Source organism: Vidua macroura, chromosome 5, assembly GCF_024509145.1.
Source record: "Vidua macroura isolate BioBank_ID:100142 chromosome 5, ASM2450914v1, whole genome shotgun sequence".
Lineage (NCBI taxonomy): Eukaryota > Metazoa > Chordata > Aves > Passeriformes > Viduidae > Vidua > Vidua macroura.
The window spans coordinates 69,459,648-69,484,338 of record NC_071575.1 but is presented as its reverse complement, the minus strand read 5'-3'; the positions used below and the strand labels follow the sequence as shown (position 1 = coordinate 69,484,338).

At 47.5% G+C, this 24,691-nt stretch overlaps 1 protein-coding gene across 1 annotated transcript in view; it reads left to right on the top strand.

Annotated features, from left to right (window-relative positions):
• Positions 1-2,628: 2,628 nt before the first annotated feature.
• Positions 2,629-24,691, top strand: part of LOC128807470 (store-operated calcium entry regulator STIMATE-like) — a 29,480-nt gene continuing 7,417 nt past the window's right edge. The window contains exons 1-6 of the mRNA XM_053977909.1: positions 2,629-2,818; positions 13,579-13,627; positions 13,851-13,946; positions 15,636-15,757; positions 23,244-23,356; positions 24,438-24,521. Coding sequence (XP_053833884.1) covers positions 2,710-2,818; positions 13,579-13,627; positions 13,851-13,946; positions 15,636-15,757; positions 23,244-23,356; positions 24,438-24,521 — 573 coding nt within the window. The 5' untranslated portion in view covers positions 2,629-2,709. The remainder of the gene's footprint in view (positions 2,819-13,578; positions 13,628-13,850; positions 13,947-15,635; positions 15,758-23,243; positions 23,357-24,437; positions 24,522-24,691) is intronic.

The following is a 24,691-nucleotide window of genomic DNA, read 5'->3' as shown; positions in this document are numbered from 1 at the left end:
CACTCGGCTCTCTTGTAAAGCTATCAGCACCTGGAAATAAGGCCTCGGACAACTTTGTCCTGCTGATAAAGCAGCTGGGAGAAATCACCATTAATTGGGCTTGAAGAAAGCGGAGGAGGCAGCACTGGCTCTGGGGGAGTTTTTGAAAAATTGTCCTCTTGGGCAAGACCCTGATACATCACAGATAATTTGTGGGTTATTCACAGAAAATGAAATTTTGTTTAAGAAATACTCATCTTGGTTAAGTGTCTTTTTTTTTTCTCCCCACCTTTGTTTTCTGCAATTGCTGTGCTGTACCTGGGCAAGTAGAGTCCAAGGCACCTCCCAGGGGAAAAATTACCATCCAGCAATTCTTGAAAATGCCTTTATAGCAGCAACCTAGGAAATCTGAGAAAATGCAAAAAAAAAAAGTTAGAGCCTGCAGAAATCTCTGTTAAATGTGTACTTGCTTAATAGATGCTTCCCCATACCATGCGTTCAACTGGCCTATATAAAAGCATCAACTTTAATATTTGATTTAGAATTTAATATAAAGTCAACTGACTGCAGAACACAATCAGATTTACCAGCTCAGGGGAATGAACCTTTTTATGAAACTAACAATTGCACATACAAAATCAGCTGAAAATGAGTTAGTGAGATGAAACTTCCACCTTCCTGGCTGAAGTCGTGATTAAACCATGATTAAAGTCAGTGAGCTAAGTGAACAGCTATCAACCCAAGATTCAATTCATCCTTTGGGAATTAAAAAAAAAAAAAAAAAAGAGGAGGGACTATTTTTGTTATTTCAGTGATGTGCTGACTGAGTTGAGGAGGAACAAGGCTCCAGCCTAAACTGCCTGACACTAATGACCTCCCCAGAACAGGGGATTCCCAAGCCCAGGAACAACACAATTCCCTCCTGTGCTGTAAACTGGACCTATTTGGGAAGCAGGCCAGCTCCCATGATTTTCTTTTCTCATAACATTTACTGCTGTTTGTAAGGTCATCCCTCAGAGTCATATGACAGGATAAGATCTGCAGCCTCTCTGGTTCTGTAACTAAACACAAGCTCTTACCCTGCAAAATCAGGGAGGGAAATTTCACCATGTGACCCCAGTGCTCCCTAAAAATGGCCTCAAGTGTATTGAAAAGAGAGAAAAAATGAAACCTGCCCTGTGGGGAGGAGGCTGTAGAGGGGGGTGGCAGCAGTGTTACACAGTGGTGCAAAAAAAAGAGATTTGAGGCTGCAGTTTGAGAACACAACCCCACCAGCAGATCCAAAATCCCCCCAGCCCAGCACTCTAAACCCTGCTGGGATCCTCTCCAGCCTGGTACCTCAAACCCCACCAAGACCCTGCACCCCAACCCCTGCTGTGATCCCCAAACCCAGCACCCCCATCCCTGCTGGAACCCCTCAACCTGGCACCCCAGTCTTGACCAGTATCCCTACCAACCCTCCCCAGTCAAGCATCCCTAACTTTGCAAGGACCTCTCCAGCCAGGGCAACCCAAACCCTGCTGGGACCTCCACATCCTGACACCTGAAACACTTCTGGGGCTCCCTCAGTCCAGCATCTCAAACCCCAACAGGACCCCTATCCACCCTCCCTGGCCCAGCACCCCTATCCCACCAGGACTCCCCCAACTCAGCTTGCCAAAGCTCAGCACAATTTACCCAATCCAGCACCCCAGTTCCCTCCAGGACCTCACATGCTCATCTCCATCATCATCCCCACCTCTATCTCTGTCCTCATCCATGTCCATAACTCCTGTCCCCATCGCTGTCTCTGCCTGCATCTCCATCCTGATTTCCCTCTTCATCTCCATCTCCTTCCCCATCTCCGTTCCATCTCCAATCACGTCTAAATCCACATTATCATCTCCATCTCGGTCCCATCCTCATCCCCATTGCATCCACACCTCCCAGCCCTTCCACATCTACCTCTCCACCTTAATTTCCATCCTCAACTCCATGTCTCTCTCTGTCTGCCTGTTCCCATTGCATCCCCATCTCCGTCTCTGTCCCCATACTTGTCCCCTTCCCTACCACCACAGTCATCCCCATCTCCATTCCCATTTCCATCCCTGTCCCCATCTCCATACCCATTCCCATGGCTGCCTCTGTCTCAATGTCTGTGTCCACTGCACCCCCATCTCCAACCCCTTCCACATCCTCATCTCTTTGTCCCCGTCTTTGTCCCTGTTCCCATCCCCAACGCAACTCCATTTCCATTCTCATCCCCATTCCCATCTCCATATTCATCTCTCTCCATCTTTATCTCTGTCCCCTTTGTATCCTCATGCCCAAATTCTCCCACATCCCGATCTCCGCCTCTGTCCCAATCCTTGTCCCCTTCTCCATCCCTATCCTGATCCTCATCCCCATCCCCAACTCCATCCCCATCCCCGTCTCAGTCTGCATCCTTCTGTCTCTGTCCTCTTTGTATCATCATCTCCAACTTCTTCCACACCCCCGCGTCTCTGTCCCCATCCATGTCCCTTTTCCCTGTCCCTATCTCCATCCCCTCTGCCGCCCCCGTCCCTCCCCTCCCGCCCCGCCCCGGGTGCTGCTGCCGGCGGGGCGGGCCGGGGGGCGGGGGCGGCTCGGGGCCGCCTTTGTGCGGGGCCGTGGCTATCCCATCCCCATTCCTCTTGCCAGCCCCGCTTCTGTTCCGCGTTTATCCCGCACCGCTCCGCACCTTCCCGTCCCGCCGCATCCCGCAGCTCCATGGCCGCCCCCCGCCCGGCGCACGGCTGCGGCAGCGGAGCGCTGCTGGGGCGCTTCGGGGTGCTGCTGCAGGCGCTGCTGGCTCTCTGCGCCTTCAGCACCCTCATGCGTGAGTACCGGGGGGGCTCGGGGCACCCCCTGCCCGCGGGGGGACCGGCGGCACCTCGGCGCCGCTGGGGGGGGGGTGGGTGCCCGTTCTCTTAAAAAACACCAAGTTTTGCGCTGAGCCGCGGCTGGATTCGGGAGGAAGGGACGCGCTGGGGATGTTCCCGAGGCGGCGGCTGCAGCGCCAGATGCTCCTTCTTCCAAACTCCCGTCCCCAGCCCTAATCTGATGGTAATGAAGCTCCGCGGAACGCGCGGCTGTAATCTGTTAAAATTGGCTGCGCTTGCGTGAGCCATTGCTCAGTCACTTAGAAAATTTTAATGAAGGGTAAAAAAAAAAAAAAAACAAAAACAAAAACAAAAAACTATTGGTGTGACCCCGCGAGTTGCCGGGGTGGAGCTGATAAAAACGGGGCGGGTGTCCGACACGGCGCTGCGTGCTGAGGGTGATTTAATTGCGCTGCGATACTGTTTTGTTGGATTTGCGCTTCAGCTGCGCGAAGTTTTAGCGCTTGAGCGGCTGCGGAAGGAGATTACAGAGGGAACGTGTTTTTCTGGTTACTGGGAAGGGGTGGTAGTGGGAGAAATCAGTCGAGGAGTGAGAAAAATCACCCTGGGTGTGATTTCCAGGTCCAGAGAGAACGGCCTCGAGTTGCACTGTATAAAGTTCAGAGTGGATATTTGGGAAAGCTTCTTCCCCGGAAGGGGAAGGCATTGGAACAGGCTGCCCAGGGCAGTGGTGGAGCCTCCGTCCCGGGAGGGATTTAAAAGACGTGTGGATGTGGCACTTAGGGACGTGGTTTAGTGGAGGGCTCGGCAGTGTTGGGTTAATGATTGGACTTGATGATATTAGAAGTGTTTTCCAACCTCGGTGGTTCTGCGATCCAGTGAAAAGGTGCGGAACGCCAAGGCTGAAAGAGCCGTGAAAATTCACTGTTGTTCTGTGCTGCAGCTGTGTTTTGCTCAGAGCAATGTGTGTGTTGCTGCTCTTCAGGGTTAAGTGGTTTAGCACAAGTTGAATCAACATGCCAGAACTCGATCTGTTTTCCTTGTTTAAAAGCCTGTGGTGACAGTGAACCGAAACTTCCAAGTTTTCTGGCTAAGTAGCTGCAGATTTTGAGGTTCTCTTGCCCCCTCTGCCTTTTGGAAACCACTTTCAAAGGCTCCAGCGCTGCGGTTAACATCAAGCTGCCAGAGAAAATGGCAACAAGTTCTTCAGGGATAACTGATACCTTCTTCCAGCTGGAGCAGCCCAGTTGCAACATGCCACTGCTTGTTTTTCACCAAATATTTTAAGTAAGAATAGTGATAATTTCTTTTTCTGTTTCTGTTCCCCCTAGTGATGTGTGCATGTGGGTTAATTTTCCCATAAACACCATGGGGTTTCCCATAAAATCAAGGGCTTCAATAAATCACGTTGGAATACCTCTGTGGATGAGGCTACATAACCCCTGCCAGAAAATCAGCAGCTCTGGGCTAACTGCTGGTGCAAGGGCTAATATTTCTGTGAACATTAACAACCTCTTGGTTAATGAAGAGAAACTGAAAGCTGATCCTGTGTGGTTTTGTTGTGACTCAGCTGTGGAGGAACTGCTGCCTGGTACCCGGAGGACAGATGTGTTTAGAGCCCTGGGATCCCACCCACAGCACCTCCTCTGGCTGCAGCTGGGCTGGTGGTCCCTAATCCACCCCAGCTGGTCCTTACCTGTGCCCCAGTCACGCACTTCCAGCTGGAAGCTTCCTTGGATCTGCTGGAGGGGCTGTTTGTGTGCTGACTCCTAGTCCACGGTGGTTGTGGTGGGCTCACCAATAGTTTCATGTTGGGCAGCAGCTTGCAGCTTTTGAGTAATTTCTGTGGCACATCTAGCTGGCAGCCTTCTGGGAAGAGGATGGCTCCAGTGCCTGGGATGTATGGAAGCCTCTGGAGCTGAGACAAAAAACTTCCTGGGAATTTTGGTTGCATCTTCATTTCACCCAGCCAGGCAGTCCCAGCTGGGTGACTTACATCATGGAGAATTTAGGATGCTGCTGTTGTTGGAGTCAACCCTTTGATACTTTCCTTCAGTACTGTCACGTTCTTGGTGTGTGTTCCTATTGGTTTTATCACTGTGATTTTTTCTTTGCTGGGATGTTGCAGGCCATGGGTTAATAACTGGAAACAAGGTCCACGAGGGTGGTGAGGCCCTGGAACAGGTTGCTCAGAGAAGCTGTGGCTGTCCCTGGATCCCTGGAAGTGTCCCAGGCCAGGTTGGATGGGGCTTGGAGCAACCTTGGATAATGGAAGGTGTCCCTGCCCATGGCAGGGGTGGAACTGGATGATCTTTAAGGTCCCTTCCAACCCAAAACCACATTACAGAATTCCTGTCCAAGCCCAAACCAATGCCTTTTCTATTCCTTTTACTTTAAAGTACCAGCTCAGCTATAGGATCACCTGGATTTGGATAGATACAATTTCCAAATTGTGCAGGTGCTGTTCAGAGCTCCTGAAAACATGTAGAGGAAGTCAGGCTAACAGTAATGTGGCATTCTGCAAAGTTTTGCACGTGTGTGTGCGTGGGTTGTGCTCAGAGTATCCCTCCAGAACGTGGGTCCTAAGCATGGCCATTTCAGGGAGGATAAATCTGTTTTTGTCAGAGGAATTCGTGTCACTGAATTTGTGTTTCTTGGGGCTGTGGAAAGATTCTCTCCTGCTGACCTGGTAGGAAAACCTAATGGAGGAGGAAATTAGTCTTGAATGATTGAGTGGGATGAGTGGGGTGGTTGCTCCCCATTGCTGTGGGTTTTGTGAAATGGATCCTTTGTACAGTGAAAACAGGACCCAGAAGTAAATGATGCCCAGCCTTGGCAGTGAGTCAGGACAGCTGTTTAGTGAGGTTTTATTATTCTGTCAACTCCCATGAGCAATACTGGTAACAGTTCATTTCAGCCTACAAACACTCTTGCTTTTCCAGCAAGGTCTTTAAGGTTGTGGTCAAGCCTAATCCCAGTATGACCAGAGCTTGCTCTGGTTGCAGCTTTGCCCTGTTTGGGAGGCAAGTGGCAAAGAGGTGTTACCCTTTCCACCTGCCTGGCGTGGCTTTGGAGGTACTTTGCCTGTAAGGACAGTCCTAGAACTGAGACACAAACACTTGAAAGCAGAGGCAGAGGAGCCCAGCAGCTGTGTGCATGTGGCAATCTGGATTCCTGTGCAAGAAAGTCCCCTGGGAGGTCATGGCCCTGAGGAGTGGGATAATTGTGCAATCCCATCTGAAGCAGTTTGCAGTGCTTTTCCTTGAGCATCACTCAGCTGACTGGAGAAAAACTCGTTGCAGTTATCTCAGCTGCAAGGGCTGGGTTCTTTTCTGGTTTGTTTTGTTTTGGTTTTTTTTTTTTTTTGGGGGGGGGGGGTTTGTTTGTTTTTTGTTTTTGTATGTTTGGGTTTTTTGTTTTTGTTTTTTTTTTTGAGGAAGGGGTTCTAGACTAGCAAAAGTTGTCCAGGTTTGCACAGGGGACAGCAAAACTCTTTGAAATGAGGGAAGATCTTTTGTACAAATGACATCCATCGCCTTCTTTGTGAATTAACTAGAGTGCAGGAGAAGCAGATCTGGGGAGTTGAAGAATTATTGTCTCCATTGTGAATGGAAGTTTTCCCTGGAGCTGGTATAGTCATTTTCTACTGTACCACAAACAGCATTGAGGAAACGCACAAACCTTTGTTTCTCTTCCAGCTTTTTCTGAAACTGTCTTGGCAGCCCTCTGAGCTGCTGAATGAGGTGTAGTAGCATTTGTGATGTTGGTATGAAAATAGATGTTGCTCTTGGAAAACACTCGTACTGCCAGGCAAGGAGAGCTGGACTGGACTGAGCTCCCACAACCCCGTGGGAAATCTGGTTTTCAGCTTTACTTTTGAAAATGTCTTGATCCTGCCTCATGTGACGGCAGTGTCCCTATCTCCTCTTGCATGCCACTGCTGGACACGCTCTTCCAGCATATCTTGCCTTGAGCTTGGTCTTAAGAAGGCCCAGTTTGCAGTAGGGACCTTGGTGCTGGCCCCGAGGCAGGACTTGGTGCTGGAGATGCTCTGTTAGCTCCTGGCATGGTCTTTTAGACACTGGTCCAAGTAGCTTGTCCTGAGGCAGAGCCACAGAATAGGAATTTACCAGACTTCCTGCAAAAGAAATAGTGTCTCTGTGGTAGAAAATAGATGTTAAAGAGCATCAGAAATATCCCCTTGATCTTTGGCCTGTGTTTTCTTGATCCCTGTGGATTTTCCAGCTGAGCTTTCAATGTTGATTTTCTCCTGGATGGTGAAATGGGAGAGACCATCCTCATGTTGAGAAATGTCTGAACTTTGAGAGGGACTCATGGAAGCTGTTGCACTCATCTCCACCAGATAAATCAAACTTCGCCCACCTTTTGTGGCTTTTTACTAGGCCCTGTAGTGAATGGAAAAGGAGCATTGGTTTTAAACTGAAAGAGGATAGATTTAGATTAAATGCAAGAAGAATTTTTTACAATGAGGGTGCTGAAGCACTGAAACAGGTTGCCCAGTGGAGTGATGGATGCCCTATCCCTGGAAACATTCCAGGTCAGGTTGGATGGGTCTCTGACCAATCTGGTCTAGTGGAAGGTGTCCCTGTCCATGGCAGGGGGTTGGAATGAGGTGGCCATCAAAGGATCCTTCCAACCCAAACCATCCTGTGATTCTGCCCCAGTGCTAAGTTCAGGGTGGTTGTTGCACATAGTTTGAAGTGAAGTGCTTTAAAAGTATCCCTAGTGCTTTCTGGTTTGTATTTTTACTTTACACTGAAAATACCTCATAAGGGTGGGTGAAGTGTGAGTCCATGTCAAGAAAAAAGAAGAAATAAATGCTAGAGCACTTGATCTGTCCAGACTTTCATTCTGTTCTGAAATACATCTGCCCAAGACACAAAAACACTGCAGGCTTAGCATGATCAAGACAGGCTCTGCTGACTTTGCTTGCTGTCACACAAGTGCATAACTGTGTGTTGTGTCATTTTAATTGTTCACACACAAGAGCATGTAAATTCCAACTTCACCCCTGTAAATGCTTTTCCCTCTAGAGAAAAACAAAGCCACAGAGGTTAACTGTGTCTGGCAGTGTGAGGCTTGGGTCCTTGCTGATTTACATGTAGGTTTGTGGGTTAAGCAACGAGCTGCACGTGGCGGGACTCTCAGCACGTTTCTCTTCTGCTTCAGTACATCTGAAAACTGGATGAGCTCGAGAACATGTGTGGCACTTTGTGGGCTGGAAGGTCTGTGCAGCGCTCGGTGTGCTTCATTAAGCTGCACACAGCTTTCCACAAAGCTTTTGAATTGCAGCTGTTGATTGCTCTGACCTCTCCTTGGCTGTCACCCCTCGAGCAGGCGACTGGGAAGCTCCTGGTTTCTGAGAGAACAAAAACATGGGGGAAGATGGGAAATGAGCTGGCAGAGTAGAGCTTCCCGAGAAGTTACCTGTGATCCACGGGCAGCTGAGCACCTTGCACCTGGCTGAGTTGGTTCTGCAAGGTGTGGTGAGCTGTTGATGTTACGGGTGACTTAACGTGACAAGAAACTGTACAGTGAAATTAGTCTAATTATGAGGTGGAGCATGCAAAGCTTTAAGGAGTCTCTTAAATTTACAGCTTGTTTTTTTAAACAGCATTTGTAAGAAAACTGTATGGCAGAGAGACTTCAATGATAAAAGCTGGGTTGGGATAAAAAGCTGTCTTTAATACTAAAAGGGAGTAGAAAGTAGATGATGGTTAAGGTCCTTTCCAACCCAAACCATCTGTGATTCCATGATAACTGCTTGTGCCTCACTTCATTCTTCAGGTGGTGTTCTCTTAGTGATCTTGGATTTTATGGCCTTACTTTTATCTTTCCTTGTCTAAACTCCATTTTTCAAGGGACTGGCTTGCAATGTAGTGATGCTTTGTACGGAGGGAGTCACAACTGCCTCCTCCAGGATGCTCTGCCTTTGAGTTGGAGCCCAGCCTCAGTCCAGGTGTCCTGTAGGACCTACTGTGTCAGCAAATAATATGTTCTGTTCTCTAATGTGCAAAGCACAACTGATGGTTGGTATCTCACAGCTTTGGTTAGTGACCACCTGGCACTTGGCTAAAATAACAGCTTTAAAAATCTGTGTAAAAATAGGACACAGAGGGTAGAGCTTAAGGCTTCATTGGGGCAGTTGGAGACTCCAGAAGGATAAGTGTTCCAGCTGAGGCTCCTGAACAACGTGGTCTGGTGGAAGGTGTGGAGGGAGTGGCAGGGAGTTGGAATGAGATGTCTTTAAAGACCCTTCCCATCAAACCATTCAGTGATTCCATGAACACAATCTCAGTTTCTGTTCCTTCCTCTGCCAGTTTTGCTAGAGGTGCTTTCATTCTGCTAACACTGGTACAAGGGAGGGAATGACAAAACACACCTGAGGATGGAAGTCAGCAGCAGTCTGTGCCATCAAACCACTGAGAGCTGTTTTGAGGAGGAAAACCAGGACTTTTGCTGCTCCCTGAATTTATGGGGGATATAAGTTTCACACTTTTCTGTCCAGCAGCACGTTGGCTGCTCTCTGCAAACAGTGGCTGCTGCTTCCTCCCATTGTGTCTGGGGTCGAGCTGTCTGAGTGGCTGCATGCTCAGGCTAAGAATAGTGCAGACCCCAGGGTTTTGGCTCTGTATCCTGCATGTTGGCTTCTTTCCTGCCTGGGGCTTGGAAAGAGCCTGGGAAAGGGTGTGTCCTGCAAAATAGGTTGAAATGTGTTATTGGAGACTGTACTGCTGAAAATAGCACAGAGGTTGGACAGGGGAAGAGCTTCTGTTTCCTCCCTGGTACAGTAGCTCAGAGTCCTCTTTGGCACAGGCCAGAAATAAAGTCTTGGTCCTCTTCTAGTGGGATGTGGCCCTGGATATGGGGTTTATGGCAGTCAATTTAGTCCCCTCTTAAAAGCAGGTAGCAGTACCACCAGTTTGGGGCATTTCAGACTTTATTTTTGATAGACCTTTCACAATTTAGGTGTATTAATGCATCTATAAGTACTTCTCATATCAGGTTAATTTTTCAGTATCATCCATTCCCCAGGCCTGCTGCTGAGCTCACTGGGGTCAGACTTGATCCCTGTAAATCAAATCCCAAAAGTTCTGTCTGTTGAGTCAACACCTCCCTCCCAAACCTCAGCTTCAGAATCCTGTGGTTGGTTGCAGTAAGATTTGTCAGGGAGGTGGTCTGGCTCTCAGCCAAGCATGTCTAACCATATCCTAGGGAGATAAGTTTCCCCCTATAATTTTGTAGAAACTTGACTTGGTAGCCTGTTTTGCTGATCAGCAGCTGGTTGATGCTGCAGCTAATTCTGCTTAAATATCTGGGGTGTTAATTCTGCTTTATACCTGTGCTGGTGCACAGATCTGCAGCAGATCTGCCTGAATGCAGTGTGGGGTCAGTGGGGGATGCAGGGAGGATGTTCCAGCATGGGTGAGGAACAGCACAAGGGAATAGGGCTGTTGTTGCTACTGTCCTTGTCTTAATCAATTATTAGAATCAGAGACTTTGTTTAAAAGCAGAAGTAGGCTGTGGGACGTTGACTGTGACAAGCTTTGGTAACTTCACAGCACTTGTCTTTGTGCGGGGCAGCAAAGCTGTCTGTCCCCTTTCTACTGCACCAAGGGAACACCATAATGAATATTAACCTCCATATTACCCTGGAAAAAGAATGAGGACAGCTGTCATTGTGCTTTTATCTTGTAGCTTTCTGACTCTTTCCAGATCTGTATTGAAAGACTCTAGCAAATTTATTTTTTTTTTCTTTTAACTTTTCACAGGTTCTCATTCAGATGCCAGCTTCCACCCAGCCTGGTGGTTCTGAGTGAGTTTCAAAGCATGTATGATCTTTATTGTCCTTGACTGAAGAGGAAGGGCTGGGAAGTATTTTGCTTCCTGTCCTACCCTCTCTCTGCTGTGGTCAGGGGATCTCTCAAATCGTCACTCATCTTCCTTCCATTTTGGTTCAGCTTCACAGCTTTTTGTCTGCAGCAGCTGGAGCCAAGGAGGGGCAGAGTGGGAGCTTGTGAGGGCAGACCCTGCAGAAGGCAGGCACATCCCAGTGGTTCATGGAGCTTAGTGATCATCCAGTTCCACCTCCTGCCATGGGCAGGGACACCTTCCACTATCCCAGGTGGCTCCAAGCCCTGTCCAGCCTGGCCTTGGACACTTCCAGGGATCCAGGGGCAGCCACAGCTTCTCTGGGCAGCCTGTGCCAGGGCCTCACCACCCTCACAGGGAAGAATTTCTTTCCAAGATGTGCAATAACATTGCTTCCTTGCACAAGGCAGCTTGCTTTGCACATGGACAAAGCTGAGAAGGGAGGCAGCATTAAAATATTCAATACTGTGGTTGGGAACACAAATGTGGTTGGGAAGACAAATTCCTGATGCCTTCTGATATAGACCAGCTACGTTCCAGCCTCATGTTCAATCTAATTGAATGGGGGTTCGCTTCCATCTGTGTGCAGTAAATTACATTTCTAATTTGTTTCAGGTGTTTTTATGGAGTTTAATTTGGTCGTAGATGCTAGAACTCAAATATCACTTTTTTTTTTTCCTTGATGCATGCACAACTTTCCTTAAAGTAAATATTAAAGATGGACTGATCTGTCTGAGCCAGGGTAGCAAACCCACCTACAGCTGGTGGAACACTGAGTGGACTGCAGTGATTGGAAACACATTTTGAGAAGAACAGAGGAGATTTTAGCCTTTCTCCAGCTTGATCCAGCTGTGCCTGTGCATGCCATGGCTTGGCTCTCTGTAGCACTGGGAAGAGGGGAGGGAAGCTTTGCAGTTGCTGCTCATTCTCCAGAGCCCTGCTGTGCTCACTGAGCACAAAGTGCTGCTTCATGGAGGGCTCCATCATCTCCTGGAGTCTTCAGAGATGTGGTGCTGCTCCTGTGGATTTAACATCCCCCCTCAACCCCGGGTCACAGCTACCAAACAACTCTGCTCCCTGTTTAAGCTCTGGTAATCTTGGCTGGATTTCTGGTTTAATTTGGAGACAGCCTGCTGCAGCTCTGCACAGTAAATGCCCTATTAAGCAGTTAATTATTTCTCTATAATACTAGCTTTTATCTTTAATACAACAGTTTTACTGTCTCTGATAATTACACAGTCTCAGATAACTCTCTTAAATCTAATGAGGCATGACAAGCTGTGTTCAACAAGGCACCACACCATTAACTTCTTACCTCTTACTTGTCATCTTATCACACTGAATTACTGTATTTCTAGCCTCAGTGGCTGTGGATACATAACACGTCACTTCTCATTAAGAAAATAATGAAAATCACCCCTGGTGCTCCTGTGGTTGGGCTAGTGGTCAGCTGGCTGGTCTGGTGGCCTGAAGACCCCTCCAACAGCTTCTCTGCAGCATTGTGTTGCTTTAAACACTTCTGGCCACTTGGTTGGTCCATGGCTCTGATGCTTGTGGGTAGGTGAAATGAAAATTGGCTTTTGAAGGGCATCAGTGGTGATAGATCTTGTCTGTGCTGATGGCAATCATTGCTGCAGGAATATCTCATGGTGGGATTCAGCTGGATGAGGGAAACTGGTGTTTTTTTTTCTGGACAGGGGTAGGACAAGCTGCTGCAGCAATGTCTGGTGTAACTTGATTGTTACTCATCACTGGCAATAATGGATCAGGTCGTTGTGGTGCTGGTTTTCTATGGATTTGAGACTGGCAACAAATCCCTGCATGTGCCTGACTAAATCCTGGGATTAAGGAAGATCACAGAATGAGAGGATGATTTGGGGTGGAAGGGGCCTTACAGACCATCTTGTTCCACCCCCTGCCATGGGCAGGGACACCTTCCACTATCCCAGGTGGCTCCAAGCCCTGTCCAACCTGGCCTTGGACACTTCCAGGGATCCAGGGGCAGCCACAGCTTCTTTGGGCAACCTGTGCCAGGGCCTCACCATCCTCACAGTAAAGAATTTGTCCCCAGTATCCAATCTAAATATCTCTTCTTTTAGTTGTAAAAAGTTCCTCATTGTCCTGTCACCCTTGTCTATTGCCCTGTTACCTTGCAGTACAAAGCTGCACTTCTGAAATGTCGATGCTCCTGTCAGGGAAGTCCCTGCCTCCTTCCATGTTGGCTCAGGAAGGCATTTCCCAGGGGAAGGAGCCCAGGCTGCCCTTTGGGGGCAGCCTGAGAGCTCAAATACAGCTGGAGAGAACAGAGCAGTTGCCTGACCTTGTGTGTTTCAAGGAGTGAAGAGTTCCTTCACTGTCACTGTGATTTCAGGTTGCCTGGAAGGATTATTAGGGCTGGTAGGTGGTGATGACCTCTCCCTCAGCATTCCCTAGGTCACTTCCCGTGGCACAGGAATGCTGTTGCTGAGGGATGCCAGGAGCACACACCTCTCTCCAAACACTTCTGCTGTCCATCCTGCTTGACCCTTGCCTCTGGTTGGTTTGCTCCAGGCCAGAGAACAGAATCATGGACTCACTATGGCTGGAAAAGCCATCCAGGATCATCAAGTCCAACCATTAACCCGGCACTGCCGAGCCCACCCCTAACCTGTGCCCTAAGCTCAACATCTGTGTCTTCTGGACACTTCCAGGGACAATGATTCCACCACTGCCCTGAGGAGTTTGCCTTTGCTCAGCTTTAAAGTTGCAAATGCTGAGGGTCCTGCAGGATCTTTTTTGACTGTTTTTGCAGTGCAGGTGGGTGCAGGCTGCACACGTGGAGGGCTTCATCTGGGTAATGTCACCTCTCTAATTCTCTTTGCAGTAAAACGATTTAAGGAACCAAAGGCAGAGAGGCGTCCCTGGAGGATATGGTGAGATTTTTCATTTGAAACTTGAAAAAAACTGTGTTTATAATATTTTTTTTCTCTTATACTAACAATCTTCTAGGTCCCCTGTGTATCCTGTATGACATTTAATTGTTAAATAAAATGTGCTGCTGCTTCCCAAGAAAACCTCCACAAAGTAGCTGATGTTCCATAGAAATAAAATTCCCTGCATAACTCCTTCAGAAAAAATCTTGGGTTTTTCCTCCAGGTTTTATGATACCTCCAAGCAAGCCATAGGTGCCCTCTTCATCCACTTTGCCAATGTTTTTCTGTCTGATCTCACTGAGGAGGACCCTTGTTCTCTGTAAGTACACAAGGCACTTGCATTCATGCCCTACATCTGTCAAAGGGAGAATTGTGTTGGGAAGGGTCATGAACAGTGGAAATGGATCCATTTGAAGCACTGCATGGGGATAAACCCTGCTGACATTATTTTTGTGGTCTCTGTTGTCTTCTTTGCTGGTCTTGTTTGAGGAATTTCTAAACTAAACTTCAGACTAAATGTAGAAGTGCCACCTTTACTTCAGACACTTTGCAGATAAAAATTTTGTTTCAGCATTAACCTCATCTCATTTTGAGAAACTCCTTTAGGCTTCAAAATGCTCCTTAAAGCCTTCTGGCCCACCTCTTTTTTTATATTAAAGTTCTGCACCTTGATATGTTTCTTTAAGGAGACACAAGTTTAGCTGGGGCTGTACATAACCTCTCAAATGATGTATTGTTGTTTTTTTAAACAGACAGGGTTTTAAAATAAACCCTTTCATGCTTATGCTGTGCCCTTTGGGTGTGTTGTTTATTTTTGATGTGTGTTTTATGTTTCCCTGCACTGCCTGACTTGTCATCCTGAACCAGGCAGCTTAAAACCCTCCAGCCCTGTCCCTGAACTTTGAGGCTCACACTCTGTGTGCTGCCCAGAATAAACCACCAGAGCTCCATCTTTGTATGGAATGCTCTGATTTTCAGCAGCTGGAAACTGTAAAAAGCCAGTCTGAGTTTTTGGATGTAGAAAAACTTAATGTTATGCTTTCAAAGTGGCTATCAAAAGCAGATTGTTGTTTTCAATTTCTTGGTTCAGAGGCAGCATCGAGTTCTGGAAAAGGAAATGTTCACTGCTGTAGCCTTGTGCTTGGCATTTTCTTCATGCTGTAGAAATCTGGCAGAAAATATTGCAATAATGGAAAACTGCATAAAAAACCCACATTAGTCTTACGTGATTTTTTTTTTGGGGGGGGGAGTTCATTAAAATACCAAGGCCTGGATTAGAGCTTGGACCCTGCAATCCCCAGAAGGTCCCTGCAGGTTTCCTGCCTCTGGCACTTTGCCCAGTGACTTCAACATCCAGAGCTGCAGAACTCAAATCCATTAAGCCAAAATATCCTGGCAGGGATGGGTTCAGCTCCTGGATCTGCAGTGGGACCCAAATTTGAGAATTTTGGGACCTCAGGGTTCTTGCTGCTGAGCCAGGGCCCATCCCCTCTCCCAAAACCCACCTCTCAGTGTGTCTGTGTTTTTGGGAGCCTTTTGCAGCTGCTCAGAAAAATGGACTTTTTGCCTCTTCTGCTGCCCAGTTTGTAGAGCAGCTGTGGTGCCCAAAAAGCTGCCATTTTCTTGTGTGAAATTCTGGGAACAGTTTGGTTCTGTTTCCTCTGAAACTTGAGATTTCATTCTTTTTAATTAGGAAAAAAAGATGCTGCAAGTGGAAAGTCTCCATTTTTGGGGATAACTTTTAAGAATATTTATTCCTATATGAATAAATGAGCAGTGCCAGAGAGTTGGTGGAGCCTGTCCCTTCTCTCCTGAAGAAGCTTTTGAACTAAGAAATTGCTGGTAAGGCTTAGGAAAATGCAATAAAGGAGAAAGGAAGCGAGTTTGGATTGTTAAGCAGGCTTATTTAAAATATTGGGGTTTTAAAATTCATTTCCATTATGAAATTAAAGATTTTTGAATAATACTTAAGAACACAGCTGAAACCTGAATTTTCCTCTGCTCTTAGCTACCTTATTAACTTCATCCTGGATGCCACGCTGGGGATGCTGCTGATCTGGCTGGGTGTGAAAGTTGTCTCCTGGATCGTGCAGCACAAGAAATACACATACCTGGTCTTTGGGGAGTATGGTAGGTGTCACCTGCTCTGCCCAGAGGGGGTTGGTGTGCTCCCAGCTGGGAATGGGGACAAGAAAATGGCAGGAGCTACAGTCTGGGGCTGAAATGTGAGCAGCTGTTATCACTTCTTCAAGGAGCTCAGGAGGGTGAGTGAAATGCTGGAACCACTGGAGTGTAGCAGGGTGGTGATGAAGAGCTGAACATTCCCTTGTTTGTAGAATATACCCCAGGACACTGGTATGGTAAATTAAGGTGTATAGGGTTCTTTTTTGGGGTTCTTCCGTGGGCTTTTCCCCATCATCTCCATTCAGAATATGGAGTTGTTCTTGCATTTGCCTCGAGCTGTGGTAGGGATCAGCCAGGCACAGTGCGACACCAAAACTTGAGTTCTCAAGTGTGGCCTCTTTCTCTTTAAATTCGTGCCTTGAGATGGAGAAGGCGTTTCTAAAAAGCTGCTCTCAGCCAGCCCCACTAGAGGGTAGCAGTTCCCTTCCAAAAGAGCAGAGCCAGCTTGCTGGAGAAGCTGCAGGAAAGGGAAAAATTAATGCTTTGCCTATTTTACATTATATCTAATGTACAGATGGATTCAGTCCTATTTCAGAAAATGCATCTTATTCATAAAAATTGCAGTCTTGCCATTAAGATGTTAATCATTAAGTCTGTTCTGAAGTTAGTCTGGTTTCTTTGTGTTTTTAGTAGCTGGTGTGGCATCTGAGCTGGTGAAACTTGGACCCAGCTGGGATTATTTTGGAGACCCCAGCGCCTTGTGAATTTACTCAGGCTGTGCAAATGGGTCATGCAGAGGGTGAAGGGCCTGGCTGGGTTTGTGAGGCAGCAGAAGCAGCTACAGACTGGGAATGAGATGATGTGGTGTGGCAGGGCTGCCTCTCCTCAAACCTGAGAGTGGCTTTCAAGGCTGATCTCCAGAGCAGTTTCAGCATCCTGACAGCAGGCATTTGCTGGGGGCAATACCTTTTGTATTTTCCCTAATAGCTCCTCCTTTATAATAGATCCTAAACTTAGTCAGATGAGCCAGCAGAAGAATCCAGATATTCTAAGTTCAGGAACTGGAGTTTTTTCCCTTTGGAGCAACAAGGACTGGAAGCCCAAGCACCTCAGGACACAGATTGAGCTTCATGTGCCACGTCTGCAGTTCAGCAGAAGCAAAAAACATGAAAAGTCTGTTGGCAGAGCAGTGATGAACTTCTGTTGAGCTGTAGCTGGCCTCTCATTAGGGCTGGCTTAGACCACAGAAACAGCTCACTCCTTTGAGAAAATCTTGCTTTTATTAGTAAAAAACAAGTTTGTGCTGTTGCTTGAATATGGTTCTTGGACTGGGGGTTAAATATCTCATCCATCAGGTACAGTTTTTGGTGCTGGTCTCTGGCCAAAGTGACCCCAGTGGAAAATACAGGTGGGAGCCAAGTGACATGTCGAAGGCAATCCTGTGGCAGGGCTGGGGAAGGAAAACACTCCCATCCTCATCTCTGGTATTAACTTCCAAAACAGTTGGGAAGACGCTTGTAAACTTTGTACAGTTTGATGCAGGCTCCAGGAATATGATTCATTTTCTGGGCTAATTGCTGTACCAGACTTTTGCTCCTCAGGAGAATTGAGGGAAGCAACGTAAGTCCTGCAGAGGGGAAAACCAAGGGAGCATAAAATCCATGTTGCAAAGAGCAGTCAATGCCATTGCTCCAGCCATCAGAGCAGAAGAGTTGTGGTTTGGTCCAGTAGAGCCAGTACCCATCTTCCTGCACCAACTTGGAGGGGAAAAAATATAAATCTGTCACAGCTGTGTCCTTCCAGCAGCCCTGCTGCTGATGCAAAGCACTGCAGTTGTGCTTTTGTCATTTGTGTGGGCTGCAGCAGTTCCTCCTGCTCTGTGGTTGCTTCTCCTGCCTCCACAGCCCTGGCTGGCTCCCCCTGTGCAGCTGCAATAGCTGCATTAATGGGGAAGTAAAGTAAAGAGGAGGGAAAGCCCTTAAATCTATGCTGCTATTTTAAGCATCCAGCTGTCCAGAATTGTTTAGAAAAATCAATTATTTCCATATTTCAAAAAACCCAGGAACAGGCATTCTGAGATCAGCCTCTCTTGTGCCTGAGCTCATGGCCAAACCCTGCTGCAGCCAGGAATGAGCTGTTCTACAGCTAGTGAGGAATCAAAGGCTCCTGTTTGCTTATGTTCCTCCATCTTTTGCCCAAAAGCTCTTGATTACTCTCTGAATTGCCTCTAAGCACAGGAAACTGCATTTTGGAAAGTGCTGTCTCTTCTCAGGATGCCTGGCTGCTAAGATCAAAGACTGGGGAAGCGTGTTCTTGGCACAGGTGGGCTTTGGGGAGTGAGGGTTGCCTTACACCTACTCAGAGCTAACAAACTCTTACCCCTGGAGGTGTTGAAAGCCAGGTTGGATGGGACCCTGAGAAACTCCCATGGCAGGGGGGTTGGAACTAGGTGATATTTTTAAGGTCCGTTCCAACCCAAACCATTCTGTGATGATTCTGTGAAATTCCACAAACACACCATTGCTGTAGCAAGTCATGGTTACAGGAGCTGTCCATGTAGGGAACCATCACAGGGAGGAGAACAAAGCAGAGTTAAAGCTTCAAAAGGTGTGGGAGATGGATACCCAAGTTCTTGGAGGTGCTGTTGGGCTGGGACAGACTGAGCAGGGGACGTGCTGGCTCCAGTCAGGGTGTGCAGATCAAGCCTGACTGAACTTTGTGCCTCATCTCCAGACTGGTCCAGCTCTCTTCTCCCTCCCCATGGCAATGAGCAGCTCCCTAGAGAACACCTTTGTATGGCTGCAGTGCCCTGACATTTTAATTGTGTTCAGTAATTCTCCAGCATTACTTTAGAAATACCCCAGTATTTTCTTTTAAATAAGCAAATGCAATGAATTTGCATTGAGAGAGAGATTTCCTGCAATGTGCAAGTAAATTTTTCTGGAGGAGCATTAAGAAATGAGGGGGAGGAAAAGTGTTCTCAGTGGAAAATGTCCCTCTGGCTGCCCATCTGGATGTTGACTTGTAGCTGTGGTCACTGGCTATCTAAGCCTGATGCTTTGTGCTTGTTCAGTGTCTGGAAATGGAAAGGCATCTTGCTTGGAGGCCTTCAAAGTCTGTTTAGTGGCCTGTTGAACTCTGCTGGTCAAATTTAGTTCTAAGAGAATATGCTCTGTGCCAGCTGCTGAGTTTAACTGAGGACCTGTGTAGGCTGCTTTTGGCCCCGTGGTGATGTTGTACAAAATTTCCATAACAAATATTCCCACGTCCTGGAGCAGTCAAGGGAACTGGCTGCTAATGCTTGAGGAAATACTGCTGGAAATATCTCTAACCTGAGGGGCTCTCCTGTCCTCAGCCTGCTGGGCTTTTCCACCCCTAGGGCCAGGGGGGAAAAGTGAGGAGAGGGCTGAAGGTCCTGCTCAGGGACTGAGTGTGTGGTTGGGTCCCTTGCTCTGAGCAGGGGTGCAGCCTCTGAGCCTCCTGAATTGTTCCCTGCAGTTTGAACATCCGCAGGGACCAAAGATCCAGAGCAGTGGTGTGACACTGCACATTGGGGACAGATTCCAACTGTGCACTCACTTTTCTGTAGTTCAGCAGTGTGACAGGTTGTCCAGGGGAGCTGGGAATGCCCCATCCCTGGAAGTGTTCAAGGCCAGGTTGGATGGGTTTTGAACAGCCTGGCTGAGTGGGAGGTGTCCCTGCTCATGGGGTCCCTTCCAACCCACACCATTCTATGATTCAGTCATTTTAGTTCAGGTGCAGAAAATGCCAGAGAGGGTCTGGGGTGTCCACTTGGCTGCTCTGATGCATCACATTCCCATCTCTAGAAACCTGGTTTTGCCCTTCAAGTGAGCATTTCACACAATTCAGAGTTTACTGCTATTTCCTACCCTCTGTGCTTGGCACAGGTAATTAGATCCCTTGGTTTTGGAGGTACTATTTGTGTGTCTCCTAAGAAGTTTTTATTGACTTTTCCTACCCCCACCTTGTCACCCAGTACACCTTCCAGTGCTTTCAAATACTTGCCTTTCCTCAAACCCCCAGAACCCTCCACTTTGGCTGTGATTTGAGCTTTTTTCCCACCTGCTCTGTGCACACATGTCCCCAGAAGACTGTAAATTAAGCTGTAATATGTGGGCTGTGCTGACAGCTTGGTGCATTAGGCAGCCTGGATTAAAACTAATCCTGTTGTGTGGTAACAGCCCAGACACCTCAGGCACTGCTGCTCTGGCTCCCCAGCAGTTGGGCTCCCACGCACCAGTGGAACTTGAGACACATTTGTGTGAGGTTGCCACGGGCTCCAGTGGTTCTTGGGCTGCTCCAAGGAAGTTTTGCTGGTGGTGGGGAGCACTAGGAATGCTGCTGGAGGAGAGCAGTCAAAATTCAGTGGCTGCATCCTTCGGGGTGAGGGAGGATATAAATTTCTGCGAGGATGGGAGATGGCTGCAGGAAGGTTTTAGCAGAGGCTGTTCTCTAAGCTAGAAGTTTGTGGTAGGCTCAGTGTGGTAGAGCTGAGATGTCCTGGGTTACCTCCCAGCTAGAACCAGGGACAAGAAACTGGAAGGGCTCAGAGAGAGTGTGATACATAAAATCACCCAACAGGTGTGATGTGGAGGCTGCAAAGGCCATTCAGACCAATCCCCCACCCTGCTGTGTTCAGAGTTTTCCTTTCCTTGGAGGGAAGAGAAGAACCTCTATTTTATTCTAATTTTTTTTTTAGCCTCCAGGTAGCAGATTAGTTTTTGCTGGCTGGCAGCGTGGTGTGGCTGAAAGTCTTGTAGGCTCTCCTCAAGATTTATGTATAGAAACGCTTCCTGTAAGAAGAATCTTTCCCTGTTCACAGAGCAGGGCACCTCTGGGCAGCTCTTGAGCCACCAAAGACATCAGGCTGAATCTGAGGATGCCTCTGACCAGCTTTCTGTAGGAAAGCAGCACTTAATGAGCTCAGCTCCAGTATTCCAGCCTTTCCCTACTGTGGAAGGAGATAGGACAAATTTTTGTCTAGAGACCATAAAGCTTCCCTGATGAGGTTCCAGAAAATGTTGACTTGAAGCTTCCTGGTGTTGGCCAGAGTTAGATGAATTAGTGGTGTTAGGTGGTGGATGATGGACACTGGGGTGGATCAGGGGTCCTTGGATGACTCCACACCTGCTGAGGTGAGAAGCAGACAGATGCATTCCTTGGTGAAGTGGAAATGAGCTGCTGTCTCTAAGTCACCTTTGCAGCCCTTAAGGCCATGCTGCTCTTTTGTTTTCACCTTCGTCTTGAATCATTTTGGTACAGAGCAGCCTCCTGTCCTTGGGAGATGAGGATGCAGGAAAAAAAAAACAGTAGAAACACCCTCTGATCTCCCTGCTGGGTGAGGAAGTTAAGTCCTGAACACCTAGGCAATTCATGCCTAGGGTGGGTTAAGAAGCAGGTTGTCTTTCCTTGGGTCTGTGTGTGGTTGCCACAGGCTCCACTGGTTCCTGGGCTGTTCCAAGGAAGATTTGCTGGGAAAAACTTCCCCAGCAAAATTAGGAATGCTGCTGGAGGAGAGCAGTCAAAATTCAGTGGGTGCATCCTTCAGGGTGAAGGAGAATATTAATTTCTCCTTTCTCTTCTTTGGCCTGGTGAGCCAAAACCTGCCTCGAGCTGTCCAGTGCACAGAATGCAGAACAAAGAAACACAGGCCATGGTTGTGGTGGTGAATGGTAGTGACCTGTCCCTGCAAGGGGGCAGGTGTTTGGGAGAGATCTCAAACCTGCTGCTGCTTTTTGGGCAAGCTGAGGTGACAGAGGGAAGTGCTGTCCCACAGCCGATTCACAAAGGGTGTTGTGGCTTTAGTCCTGTCCCTCCACGGGGGACAAAGCACAGCTGACAACACAGAGCAGAAGGGAAAGAGTTCAAATGCAGGAATGATACAACGGATGTGTTTGTTTTCCTGTGTTGTTTGTACTCAGAGCTCTGATGGGTGGTGATAATGTGGAGGTTTCTGGGAGAATTGGTTTGTTTTGGGGTACGGGGCAAAAAGTTTCACTAAACCCAACGTGGGTGCCAAAGGTAGCCAGGCATCCTAATCTATTGGGAGAGGCTTTTAGGAGGATCAAAGCCTCTCTGACACCAGCCTGTAGCTTCCAGCTGCCTCTAACACTGCTCCCATCTCCTCACAGACCACCCATTAAGCTGTTGCCTGCCAGGGAGCAGAGATTCCTCTCTCCAAAATCCTCCACAGGCTCTGCTGGGTGTGCTTCCACATAACCTTCCTGGCTCCCTCTTCCTGCCCTCCCTCCACGCAGTTCCTGCTGGTTTGGCTCTCTCTGCTTGCTCTCCTGATCCCTGCACCCTTGGCTTCCCGGTCCTTCCCTCTCCTTTTCTTTGCTTCCTTCTCAGTCATGGTTTGAGCAATTAAGAATTTGGGGCATGAGGTGATCCTACCTTGGGCACTACCAGAATGCCTCTACTTTCTAGCTGTAGCTTTGGAACGAGGCAGGTGTTTTGGTATGTTGCTAACAAATGACAGAATAAGGACAAATGTACCTGAAAACCTGTTTTGCACTTTCTGGGAAGCCAATGCCCACAGAGCTAGGGCTTGGTTGGACACCAGCTCTTACCAAATCCCAGTATGTGCTGCTGGTTTTTGTGGCCAGAGGTTTTTATTGGTGTGGATAAATGTGTCTTTGCAGACTGCTGGTGTTGTCTCCCCTGCCACATCTCGACAGAATTGTGCTGAAATGTGGGGAAAAGTGGACAAAAGTGAAGCAGGGCTCCCAGCCTGCTGCCATCTGACCACATCCAGGGTTGGCATCTGTCAGTGCCAACTGCACAGGTTCCCTTGCATGGATGGAATTCCAAATTCTGGGCAGATTATGCTGGGAACAAGTGTTGCCAGAGGTTATCTTTGTCTTTAAGTGGTAAGAGGAAATGCTGCAGCTTTCCTGAGCCGGATACAGTAGCTCAGTTTTGCAGACCTGAGATATTCTGGTGAGCCAGGGGAGGTGATAATCAGCTGGCAGGGTGCTCACAGAGGGCTGAAGCAAGCACATGTAATTGATACAGAACCATTATTGTTGTTAACAATACAAATATGCTTTTCCTTATTTCTTGGTGAGCACCCCGTTGGAAACATTCATATTTAATTAGCATTGATTCTTTTTGAGTGAGTTGGTTTAAAACCTGGTGTGATGGAGCCCCTGTCTCTTGCTCAGACAGTGTCACATAACCAGCCCTTCACTTCATCAGCACAATGAAATAATTCTGTTCAGGCCTGGCAAGTTACACTGCTTGTAGTGAAAATGGTGACTTGAAATTTTCAAACTGTTCCTGGTAACTGTGTGGGTAAGGCTTGGCAGGGAGCACATTGCAGATTATATTTTTAATGATTTGTGTTTATTTTATAGAAGAGTGTGCAGGTCCTTGTAGAGAGGAGGGTCAGTATCAAGCATGAGGCAACTTTTCTGCAAGGTTCTCTCCTCCTGTCCTCTGTCCCAGATTTAATATTCTGCTATTCCAGGTGACCCTCCACAAGCTGCTGCCTGGATTGGCCAGTGTATCCTCTACTTGCTGATAATGGTTTTTGAGAAGACTGTGATTAGCCTTGTCCTGCTTATCCCTGGTTGGACAAAGGTAAGCAGTATTTCTCTAGCTGTAGCTGTTGTGGTTTCTTTTTGTCAGTTTTGCCTGATTCATGGTTCTCATTATTGAGGGCCTTTAATCCTCACACTTATTGACATCACTCTGTAATCATTAGCTATTACTTAAATTTGGGAAACATGAATTTCATAATGGTTTGGCTTTTGGTGCATTATCTTGCTAGTCAAAAGCTAATGGAATAAGATGATGCTTTAATTTTCTTTCCTGTTCTTGGAAGGCTAAAATGGGCTGGGCTGGCAGCTGAGCTCCTTCAGTTCTGCCAGAGAATTTCTATGTTATTCTGTCAAGTCAGTCCATGTTGGTGTTTCGTGATCCTGTGCTTAAACCAGGGGATTAGAGATTAATTTGGAAAGTGCTTTACGAGTAGTGTGTTGTCTTTTCCTGCTCAGCTGCTTTTGTATGCCAGCAATGTTAATTGTGTTGATCAGAAGTTTATCTTTAAAAACATAAAAATAATAACCTGTGGGGCTTTTAGCCACTTACCTGTTGGCAGGTAGGTGTGATGGGTATAAAAACCTAATTCTGAGAGTAAGGGGTAACTCCAGCTTGGAGTCCTCTTTCAGCAGGCTCTGAGGTACCAGGCACTGTGTGTAACTGAGGAGTTATCTCCAGCAGTCTGGGAGCATTTACCTCTTCAAAGGTTGTCTTTCAAACCCAGTAGCCCACAGTGCTGACACTTGGATGTGAACTTCTTCAGCAGCACAAATCCAGATCCAGAGATGCTGCTGGATTCCTCTCCGTGATTACTGTTTGTGGCTGGTGTCCTTGTTCTGCAGATGAGCTCCAGGGAGCCAAGCGAAGTCCCACCAGCTCTTGTCATGGATAGTTACATTGAAAGACTTGTTTCTGTACAAAATCTTGTGTTTGGCAGCTGGGCTAAGGGAATATCCTGTGTAATCTTCTAAGGGCTGGGTTGAAGCACAGGCTGCAGAGCTCTGGCTGCTCATGTAAGAAGACAAGCAGTTTTCATCAAAGATCTTGCAACAGAGCTGTTCAAATAATGCTAAAGTGTTCTAAATGATGTTAAGTGTTCTAAATGTTTTCTCCTCTGCAGCTGCAGCAGATCCTCCTGGGTTACATCCCAAACCCTCAGCTGGAGCTCGTCCTGGTGATGTTTGTTGTGCCTTTCGTAGTCAATGTAAGTGGTACCTCTGCAGGTGCTGGGTGGGCTGTTTTGGACATTACAGTACAGCTTCATGGGAGTGTGCCCAGGGACTGGCTGTGGGCAGCCTTGAAGTGCCTGGGACAGGGTGGAGGGGTGTGTGAAGAAATCTATCTTGTCACAAATCTGTCACTGCCACAGTCTCT